This window comes from Panthera onca, chromosome B2, assembly GCF_046562875.1.
Source record: "Panthera onca isolate mPanOnc1 chromosome B2, mPanOnc1 haplotype 2, whole genome shotgun sequence".
In the NCBI taxonomy this organism is placed as follows: Eukaryota; Metazoa; Chordata; class Mammalia; order Carnivora; family Felidae; genus Panthera; species Panthera onca.
In genome coordinates, this window is record NC_138343.1 from 65,169,460 (window position 1) to 65,181,132 (window position 11,673).

General features: G+C 36.2%; 1 protein-coding gene across 46 annotated transcripts in view; it reads left to right on the forward strand.

Moving 5' to 3' along the window:
* RIMS1 (regulating synaptic membrane exocytosis 1) overlaps positions 1-11,424 on the forward strand; it is a 490,576-nt gene extending 479,152 nt beyond the window's left edge. For all 46 annotated transcript variants that reach the window (XM_078447085.2, XM_078447067.2, XM_078447080.2 and 43 more), the window contains 5 exons: positions 2,987-3,125; positions 5,418-5,530; positions 8,744-8,845; positions 9,657-9,796; positions 11,102-11,424. In XM_078447085.2, the coding sequence (XP_078303211.1) occupies positions 2,987-3,125; positions 5,418-5,530; positions 8,744-8,845; positions 9,657-9,796; positions 11,102-11,320 (713 nt within the window). In that variant the 3' untranslated portion in view covers positions 11,321-11,424. The remainder of the gene's footprint in view (positions 1-2,986; positions 3,126-5,417; positions 5,531-8,743; positions 8,846-9,656; positions 9,797-11,101) is intronic.
* Positions 11,425-11,673: the final 249 nt, after the last annotated feature.

Here is an 11,673-nt window from a genome sequence, read left to right on the forward strand (position 1 = left end):
TGTGTGCTACTGAGAAGACAGTAGCCCCCCTCCTGACCACCATTACTCAGAGGGTCCCTACCACAATCACCAGGACCAGTCCCACCATGGGTATTACTTCCCTGTTCCCTCATTGCCTGTATCCTTACTTCTTCCATACTGATGACTAATGAGACCCTGACCCCTTTACAATAAAGCCATTGCTGCTCTACCCTGTCACCCTCTATCTCTCCTTATCCTTTTTCCATAGCACTTATTACCAGGCATGTATTTATTTATTTGTTCATTGCCTTGCTTGTATACACACATACGCTAGAATGTAAGCTCCATGGCAGCAGGAAATTTGTCATTCATCAGTGTATCTCCAGCACCAAGAATAGTGAATGACACATAGCAGGTGCCTAGTAAATATTTGTTGGATGGATGTGTGGGTGGGTGGTTAGATGGATGGATGGATAAATGAAAAATTTAATGAGTGAATAACCTGAACCTCCCCACTACTGATCCTCTTAACTGTCTCTCCTCTGTTTCCAGCATCACCTCACCATTTAGATGTAAAGGTTGCCCTCATTTTTCTAGCCATGATAGTACTTGTTCTCAATAAGAATTTGGTGTTCCACCCTGGGTTTATTGCTTCCTGCTGGTTTGGGTAAACATTTGCATAACTGTGCTTGGCTCAGTTTGGTAATACATCCTTGGGGCTTGCCTTTACCCCTCAAGTGGGACCCAGCCAGTATGTGTGTGTGAATGAAGTGTTGCCCCACCATAATGACTTCATAAAGGAACTACATCTGAGAAGGAGGCACAGTATATAAATAAATCAATATACAAATAAATAAAAACAGCACTAGGATGTCAATAAATGAAGTCACTGCCTTCAGTAAGTGTACACATTCTACAATGACAAGCCAAATAGGCAAGACAGAGACTAGAAAGGGGAAAGGTAGAAAATTCCTGAGCCTTAGGTGGGAAAATAGGTACATCTGTTGGTACCTATTTGGTACCAACAGAATGTTGGTAGGAGTGATTTAAACTACTATCATGTTTCTAAATGGCAATTTAGAAAAAGCTATTAAGATTAAATGGATTTGGACCCTTTCACTAGCATTCAGCTTCTAGAAATATGTTCTATAAAAACTCTCCTGTAACAACTGGAAATATCCCAAGTACTCATCAATATGGACATGCATGGTTTAATTATGAGATCACATAACAGTGCAGTCATTAAAAAGAATAAATATAGACATGTTTGTATTACAGATATATTAAATGGAATGAGGAAATTGCACATTAGTATGTGGGGTGTGATCCTGGTATTGAGTTTATACCAGTGTTCTAGATACTATGGATAACAGTGAGTAGTATTCACAATGTCCCTCTCCTCATAGAGATTAAATTCTAACTGGGGAACAGACAACAAACAAATAGAAGTTTAATGGCAGAGCAGTGCTATGAAGACATATAAAGCATGGCAAGGAGATAAAAAGTGATGAGGACCAGAAAAAGCCTCTCTGAGGGGGTGACACTGGCACAGAGACCTGAATAAAGTGAGGGAGCAAGACAAGAAAATCAGAAGGAGAGACAGTAAGGAAAACAGGCCCTGAAGCAGCATGCTTGGAGTGCTCAAGAAAATGCAGGAAGACTGTGTGACTGGAGAGCAGTGATCGTGGGGATGAGAGGCAGAGTGTGAGATTGGAGAGGTAGCCAGGGGCCATATTATGTGGCATTTTATGGGCCATTGTGACAATTTCAGATTTTCTTTTAATTTTGATGATAAACCAGCACAAGATCTTGAGCAAGGGAATGACATATTCAGAATTGTGTTTTTAAGGAACTGCTGTGGCTTTTACGAAGAGACTATTCAGCATTGAGTCCATATAGTAAAACCAATTATATCTTTTATTAGACAATCTACAAAAGGATTGCAGTGACCAAAAATGAGAGGAAAATATGCAATCTTTCATATGGTGTATTTAGGAGTGTTTTGGGGCACCTGCTTCAGAGGTTTTATGAGGGTTGAAGAGTTTATGTGTGTATACACATACAGTAGTTAATGTATACAGTTATACATATAGAGTTTTTCATATATTAATGGGTATTAAATAATACTATGTGAAAACCTGAAAGAAAACCAGAAATACACATCAAATGTTTAGATGGAAAAAGTGTGGCAGGTATTAAAAGTGTAACTTTTCGGTATTGTTCTAACCAAAAAAATGTTTTGGAATTTCATTTTTATGCTATGAATAGACTGGTTAGTGCATTTCAAAGTGGTTTGAAGAAGTTGCTCTGAATTTAGAGTTTAAAAAAATGATCAGCCATTATAATTCACAATGCAGAAAGAGACTCATACTCAAAACTGCCAGTAAGAAATGATTCAGCTCAGTTCAAAAGCCAGGAGACAGCAATAAAGCCTTGGAGTTAATACCTGTTCTACCTACATAGGTATCCTTATATGCCATCTCAAATGAGATCATGTATGTTAACTTGTTTCAAAAATCATTAAATACTACTGTTTATTTTTATGGGATTGCTGATACATGGCCAAAACTGATATTTTTCACGCTTAGTCCGCTGTGCCTCATCTCCTTTAAAGGACAGGGCCCATTCATTTAGCTCTATTCCCACATATTTGGAACATTCCAGATTGGGAATGTTCCTTTTAGGTTGTTCAACATTATATTTCCCCATAATGCAGTTCAGTGCCAAATCCAACTTTTCATTGAAGTTGATAACTTGAGCAGCAATAATACAATGAGTTCATTTTGGTTCACTAAGATTCAGGCAGTCTCTGGAACAGGGGCAGTGGTCTCCCTTCCACTGCTACCCCTCTTGGCCAAAGCATATTGTCGGCAAAGAGATTTAGCTAATCAGATTATTCTCTTAGACTCTTTTCTTGAGTAAACTTTTAATTATATGCATAATTGTTTAATTTGCAGAATCAACCAGTATCCCTGGAGAAATTGTCTAAACAAGACTTAGAGTTTCTTGTATTTTCTCTTGTCAGAGTCAGGCCACAAGAAGTTAAAAAGCACCATACAGAGAAGCACAGAAACAGGAATGGCAGCCGAAATGAGGAAGATGGTAAGGCAACCAAGTCGAGAGTCTACTGACGGCAGCATCAACAGTTATAGCTCCGAGGGAAAGTAAGTGACGTCAGCACATCTGTATGGCTTTAAAACCATGGGTTTTGTAAGTCACAGGTAAAATAACAAAGCCACCAATGTTTATGGTGCAGCTTATTCCTTTTTTTTAATGTCTACTTATTTAAAAAAATTTTTTCAGTGTTTGTTTATTTTTGAGAGACAGAGAGAGACAAAGCATGAGTAGGGAAGGGGCAGAGAGAGGGAGACACAGAATTCAAAGCAGGCTCCAGGCTCTGAGCCGCCAGCACAGAGCCCGACGCGGGGCTCGAACCCACAAACCGTGAGATCATGACCTGGGCCAAAGTTGGACGCCCAACCAACTGAGCCACCCAGGCACTCCTAAAGTTTATTTTATTTGGGGGGAGGGGGGTGAGGAAGGGGCAGAGAGAGGGAGAGAGATAATCCCAAGCAGATTCTGTGCTGGCAGCGCAGAGTCCCATGTGGGGCTCAAAGTCACAAAACCACGATATCATAACCTGAGCCAAAACCAAGAGTTGGATGCTTAACCAACTGAGCCACCTAGACACCCCTCAGTTAAAATTCAGACTCTTGATTTTGGCTCAGGTCATGATCCCTGGGTCGTGAGATCAAGCCCCACATTGGGCTCCCCACTGAGCATGGAGCCTGCTTGGGATTCTCTTTTTCTTCCTCTGTCCCTTCCCTGCTCACCCTCTCTCTCAAAATAAATAAACATTTTTAAAAATTAAATAAAATTTAGAAGTGAAAATTAATTTCCCATATTCCTACTTTTCTCCAAACTATTTTGGGTTCTGAGTAAGTCTAACACTCTCATAATAGGAACTTACATTTTTTTGTTTTAAAACATCACTCTTTTTTACCTTAGGAAAAGATCTCAAAATTTATCTTCCTCATTATTTTTGTGTAAAGAGTTTGAGTTTTGAAATTAATCATGAAAAAATATAGGTAGATTTGTGTTTTACTTACTTGGTCTGCTTTTACATATAGATCCTGCAAAAAATCCTGCATTTCTCTATGCTTGAGAATTTTTCTGGTAAAACCAAACCTTTACTGAGGTGATAGATCTTACAATTAAGTAATTATTATTCTGCGGTGGGTTACTTGGAGATTGACTGTGTGCAAATTTTCCTATAATTATTCATTTATTGGCATTCAAAAATCTCATTCATCAATCTAATAGTAGTAATTTATTTTACTGGAATTGTTTTTTTCTGTTTAGAAAATGAAATAAAATTATGCCAAGTTAATGATCATGCTATGTTTACCCATTCCTGAAACTATTAAGTCCGTTTATTTGATCAAATGATTGGTATGCATCCTCCCAGCAACATATAGCTAAGAGCAAAAATCAGCAGGCATGAAAGTTATAGAGATAAACTTGCTGACAAAATGCCAATATTTGATGAAATACGGTAATGTGACATACAAATGAAAGACCAGAGACAATATTTTCTGATATAAAATTAATAAATCAAATAATATTTACCTCCACCTGAATAAGCCACTTAACCTCTTATAGATTGATTTTCGTGGTCTCTGGGTGTGATAATAAATTTGTGCTCGAATTCCCTTGATTGTGAGGAAGTAATATGTGAAAAAGCACATTGGGAATAACAAATCCCTACAGAAATGTGCTTATTCAAAAACTACTCATTGAAGGCCACATATGTAGCAAGCATGGTTCTTGGTACATGGACAAATCAATAAACAAGAAGGGCACAGTCACTCTCTGCTGGAGCTTACAGCCCAGGGAGTTCAGGTAGTCATGGGGTAGTAAGCAATGGACATATTCTAATCAATTCTTTTCCACTTGAACTAAATAAAAATCTCAGATAATATAAAAATGTAGTTCATTAAAAAATGAATGAACATTTTTATTTGTAAGTAAGAATTTGTACTTTGCTATGATATTTATTGAAGAAATTATCAGGCATTTTTTTTTAATTTAGCATTGTTACTTAATGTTCATGAGCAATTATTTATGTAGGGTTCATCATATAAAAATTTACATCTTATATTTTATGTCAATAATATAGTTATGGAGGGACTTGTATTTTTAAGTGTCCAGAAAACTTAGTATATTAAAACTATAAGCCATCCTGAATAGAACATCAGCTCTTAATTTGAGAGTTTATTTAGACCTTTTCTCAGTCAGTGCTGGGCTTCGCTTGGTTCAGGGGCAATGAATGCAAAGAATCACGAAGTAAGTTGTCCAATATTTATGATTCATGATCAGAATTAGTAGTCATATGGACGCTAATGAAATGAATTCTAGGAGATCTAATGTTTTGATTTTTGTCCTTTTGCTAATAGCTTAATATTTCCTGGAGTACGACTAGGAGCAGACAGTCAATTCAGTGATTTTCTTGATGGACTGGGACCAGCTCAGCTTGTTGGCCGCCAAACCCTTGCCACCCCTGCAATGGGTAAGAATCACTTTTTTCCCCCACAGGAAAACTGATGTTTCATGATTGACAAAGTCATTTAAAGCATCTAGTAGTAATATAAGTGAGTAGCAACATTTTAGGGTATTTCTGGTTTCAAATGACTATTCTAATTTCTAATGCATGTTTCTAACTTGAGACATTATACAAAACAAAGTTAGTCAAAAATCTTTGAATTTATCAAAAAACTCTGTCAAGACAGAGTAAGGATAGCATTTCACAGCCTGGAAAGACAAGTGGATCATTCAGTAAAGGATGCTGCCTTAACTGTTTCACTAAGCAAAAAAAGATTAATGAAATTGCCTCCCTACTTAAGAACTTAAAAAAAATATTTTAGACTGAATTATAAAGGAGAAATTGGGTAGAGAAAGACCCTAGCAAATACTGACAAACACCTACATTAATGTTTCTATGCTCTTGGGAGTGGAAAAGAACGTCTAAAGGATCAAACCAAAGACAGATAAGTTGAAAACTTCTACTAGAAAAAAAACCCTAAATTAAGTTAAAAGAAAAATGATGAATGGAGAAAATTACATGTAACATGCACAACAGATATTCCCCTGAAGAACATGAGATTGCAGCTTGCAAGGGCCCAAAGAATACTCAGCAAAATGCATGAAAATAGGTCACCACAAAGGCATATCATCATGGAATTTCACAACACCAGAGATTAATAGAAAATTCTACAAGTTTCCTAAGAAGAAAGATAATTCTATATAAAACTATCAAAAAGTCAGGGGTTCCTGGGTGGCTCAGTCGGTTGAGCATCCATCTTTGGCTCAGGTCATGATCTCATGGTTTGTGGGTTCGAGCCTGATGTCAGGCTTTGTGCTGACAGCTCAGAGCCTGCTTTGGATTCTCTGTCTCCCTCTCTCTCTGCCCCTTCCCTGCCCACTCTCTCTCTCAGTATAAACACCAAAAAAATCAGATTTCCACTGGACTCTTCAATAATAATATTGGAAGCCGGAAGACCACTGCATATTATGTTCAAAATTCTGAGTAACAATTGATTTCCAATGTAGAGTACAATAGCCAGCCAAGTTATCAAGTAAGTTTCAGGCTGGAATAAAAACACACTGACAAGAATGGTGTCAAAACATTTTCCTCATACACAACATTACTCATAAAGTTACTGGAGGATATACCTCAACAAAATGAACTGAGTAAATTTAAAAAAGTTGAGAACTAAAAAAGAAAGAAAAGATCCAGTAAATGAATGCTTCAGCACAAGAGAAAAACGGTTGGGATATCCAATATGATAGTGAAGGAAAAGTTAAAGATAACAATTGCAACAAACTTTAAAAACAGTTTGTCCAAAGGGTAACATGTCAGAATCCATAAGATAAAATCTCAGAACACCTAATGTGCTTGATTTTATGGAAGAAGTAAACAACCAGGAGAGAATAAGGGGTTGAATTAATGATACATCCATAAAAATGTAAGCAAATGCTTTTTAAAAAGACACTTATTAAATAGGGAAAAGAAAGAGCTGTCCAAGAAATGAGAAGTAACCACAGTATTCTAGTTCACTCATTTCTAAATAATGTTATGTAATCATAGTTATATAGACTAATATCAGAATAAGGGAATGACAGAAAGCGTCAATATATGGTGGCGAAGGAAGGCAGTGAGAGAGGTTGAAGTTAGAAACTAATAATAATATCTAAAAGCGAAAAACATAGGAAAATGCCTTACAAATTTAGTATTTCTAAATAAGGAGGCAAATGCCAAACAGTTAAAAAAATTTTCACATAAAAATATTAAAAATCTTGAAAGCAGTGATCTTTGGAAGGCAAGAAGTTGAGAGAGAGAATGGGAATCTTTTATACTAATAAATAGGCTTATAGAACAATTTGACTCTTTAAACTGTGCGTGTGTGTGATTAAAACAAAAACCAAAGAGACATGTGGGACCTGAGTCTAAAACAGAGTTATAAAAGTAATGGTTCTCAGTCCAGAACCACAAAGTTGATCAACTGACCTAGCAAATAAAGAGAATTCACAACTGAGAAAATGAAGATTATTTAGCTAAGGAAAAATTAGAACTTATTAATTTTAAGAAATAAAGTATCATATCAATCAGAAAATGATGAACACCTTAGTAAACATGGGCAAAGGATATGAACAGGCAAGACAAGAGAAAGAATACAAACTGAAAATACTTAGACATATGTTCAGCCTGTCTACTAAAGAAATGCAAATTATAAATTTTAAACCATCAGACTGACAAAAATTAGACATATTGCTAATATCACTATTAGTGGGTGTGCAATATGGAAAGACAGATACTTCTGATGGTAGTACAAAGTGGCACAATCTTTCTGAAGGATACTTGGCAATATACATAGAATTTTTTAATGTCCATTCAATTAGACCCCATATTTAAAAATCTGGGAATTTATGCTCAAGAGATAATTGACCAAGTGTGCAAAAATTCTCTATAAAGCTGTTCATTCCAGTGCTATTTATAATAGCAACAATGTAGATAGTCTATATTTCCATCAACAGGGATCTGGTTAAACAAGTAATGACATATCCATTCTAAGGATGCATGGTCATGATATAGATGATAGATAGATGGGTAGGTAGGTAGGTAGGTAGGTGGGTAGGTAGGTAGGTAGGTAAGATAGATAGATAGATAGATAGATAGGGATAGGTAGGTAGGTAGATAGATGTAGGTAGGTAGGGAGATAGGAGAGAGAGAGGAAGGAAGGAAGGAAGGAAGGAAGGAAGGAAGGAAGGAAGGAAGGAAGGAATAGATCAAAGGAGGAAGTTAGTTAAAGAGAAAGTACTTCTAAGATGGGATATTCACCAAAACATTAATAGTGTTCTTCTCTAGATAATGGAAATATAGATAATTATACTTTTTTACTAAGAAGTATATTAGATGATAAAAAGGATAAGAAATCTTATTAGCATATAAGAATAACTTAAATTCAGTATTGTTGTAATTAAGTGATTTATAAACTAATATGAAACTCATAACATAGATTAGTACCAGAAAAATGAAGAGAAACATTTCAAAACCTGATTTGGAGGAAGGGGAAGAAAAGTGGGATCAGGAAACTCTAAATATTAGGGTTTTTTATCAAGATCATGAAGATCATAATTTGGAGTCTATTATTATATACCTCTGTTTTTTAACTGCATGTAACTGCAAAGAAGTTGAAACATTTTGTTTCCCCTCCACTTGCAGGTGACATACAAATTGGAATGGAGGATAAAAAGGGCCAATTAGAAGTTGAAGTTATTAGAGCACGAAGCCTCACACAAAAACCTGGTTCCAAGTCTACACCTGGTAAGGAAAGGTCGTACTGAGTTTGCACAAGAGAATCTGACATAAGCAAAAAAAATCCAAGTATTTGCTGCATTTGAATTCTATATGCTCTTGTTTTGCATCATCTGATTGATGAAAAAGGCAGCTTTTCTGTATTCTTTGATTCTATAAAAATGGATCTGGGTTTTCCTTGCACAATTATTCTGTCAAAGTCTAAGTAAGAGTATTATCAAGTTAATTTTTTTCTGCACATTTACAAATGAAATTTTTTTTAGTTCCAATCATAAAAAAGAAACAGTGAGCTTTTATTGTATTTATATATTATTATGTTTATAATGTGAACTGTAGGGGCTCCTGGGAGGCTCAGTCAGTTACATGTACGACTTCGGCTTAGGTCGTGATCTTGTGGTTTGTGAGTTTGAACCCCATGTCAGGCTCTGTGCTGACAGTTCAGGGCCTGGAGCCTGCTTCAGATTCTGTGTCTCCCTCTCTCTCTGACCCTCCCCCATTCGTGCTCTGTTTCTCTCTCAAAAATAAACAAAAACATTAAAAAAATTATTTTTAATGTGAACTGTAATGCCAGCTATACCCCAGGTCACTCAGTCTTAGGTTAATTCCACATACATTTACTTGAAATGAGGAAAATGGCAGTGATGGTAACATAAGCGTTTTAAGGAATAGAATTTGTGGAGCACGGGAAAGTTAAAATGATGTAAATAGTCAAGAGAAACTTTCAATAAGCAATCTCTAATTCTCTAATAAAGCATTCTCTAATAAAATCAGTTTAACTTGAAGGATTAACTTCTTATATGTTAATGTCACCTTTGTTCAGCTCCTTATGTCAAAGTGTATCTTTTGGAAAACGGGGCCTGTATAGCCAAGAAGAAGACAAGAATTGCGCGAAAAACCCTTGATCCTTTGTATCAACAGTCCCTGGTTTTTGACGAAAGTCCACAGGGTAAAGTTCTTCAGGTAAGTAAAAGTTTGTTTGACTTTTTACATTGTAATGTCCACATTATCCATATAAACACTGAAGAGTGGCCAAACATGAAGAGCATAAATTTCAGTAAGGAGAAATGCAGGGTAACATCCTCGAGTAGAAAAAAACAAATTGTTAATTTACAATATAAATAATATGTAGTATTAAAAAAATATCTGGTGGATGTAGTAGATAATACAAAGTTTATTTTCTCTCCCTTCTTTTTTTCCTTCTCTCCATCATCTCCTTCTGCTTTTACCCTGCCTCCCACAGCCCCTCTTCTCAATAGGTAGGTAGGTAGGTAGGTAGGTAATCAAGGCAAATGATGCTGATAATTTATTGAGCATTACTATGTTCCAGACATGGGATACAAAGAAGCAAGGAAAGAGAATATTCAGGACTGGTGAATGTCAGATGCATTGTTAAGTAATTACATGCATTATTTCTTTTAAACACTTTATCTACTATGTATATAAAATACCCTTATCCCCCTTTTGAAGATTATGTATGAGGATCACAGAGATTAAATAATTTGACAAAATTACTCAGCACATAGGAAAGGCAGGTTTCACCACTCCTGCCTGTGTGAAGCAGGTGAATGAATTCAGTTGAGAACGTCTCCAGATGACCAAAGAATTAGAAAATAGAACCTTAGGAGTAAGTATAATGAAATGAGTGCTTATCTGACACCAGCAGGAGTTGACCCACATTGTGCTATAAGCTCACTATAAGCTATAAGCTCACTGATTTATTAACCATCTTATCAAATCAGAATTGTCAGGCAAATGCTCAAAAGGAACCAGCTTACAATTATTTTTCAACCTTCACTAACAAGTACATATATAAAAGAAATTTAATGAATATTTTCATTCTTTATACATACTCCTTCATATACACACTCTACCATACACCGAATTGCATTGTTTTGCCCTAACTTGTACAAATTTTAGTTTTTTATATCACTATGGCCCTATACATCACTTACCAGATAGTCATTACTAAAGAAAGTATTGAATGTATGTATAAACAAACTTGTATATGTATTTCTTTACCATGGTTTATGTAGCTAATATCCCTCATTGACTATGGAAACATTAGTTGCTTTCTATCTAATCTAAAAATTACTGTGAAGTATCTCTTTGAGCACCTGTATGTTAATCTCTGTCTGTTCCTCCTCCTTAGTGTCAGTTATATTCATTTCATCTCATTCATTGACCCACTTTTGCAGAATAGTTGCTTTCAGTTCTTCAAATATGAAAGAAACATTAGAGTTTTATTGCATTTCTCTGTCTCTGCAGGTCATTGTCTGGGGGGACTATGGCAGAATGGACCATAAATGCTTTATGGGTGTGGCTCAAATCCTGTTGGAAGAACTCGATCTATCCAGTATGGTAATCGGATGGTACAAGTTGTTCCCACCATCATCCCTGGTGGACCCCACACTCACTCCCCTAACCCGCCGGGCTTCCCAGTCATCTCTGGAAAGTTCAACTGGGCCTCCCTGCATCCGCTCATAGTGAACTCCTACCAGAGTCATTCCAGTGAAACTCTACCTTTCAGGATAATAATCTGAACCAGATATTTCATGATCAAAAAAGCATTGTTGGAGACAGACAATCAACTTGTGTTTTGCCTGTAGTAGTTTTTCAATATGTCCCACTCGTTGTTTAAAACCTGGCTTCATATGACAGAACAAGGCAGTCTATCAAATTACAGTAAGAGTCAACATGCTAGTGAGAGTCACTGATGCTTCTAACAAACAGAAAAAGAGGAAACTTCAAATTCACACACACACACACACACACACACACACACACACACACCAAATTGAACTGGAAACTCTCACTCTGTGAAAAGTTGTATTTTACAC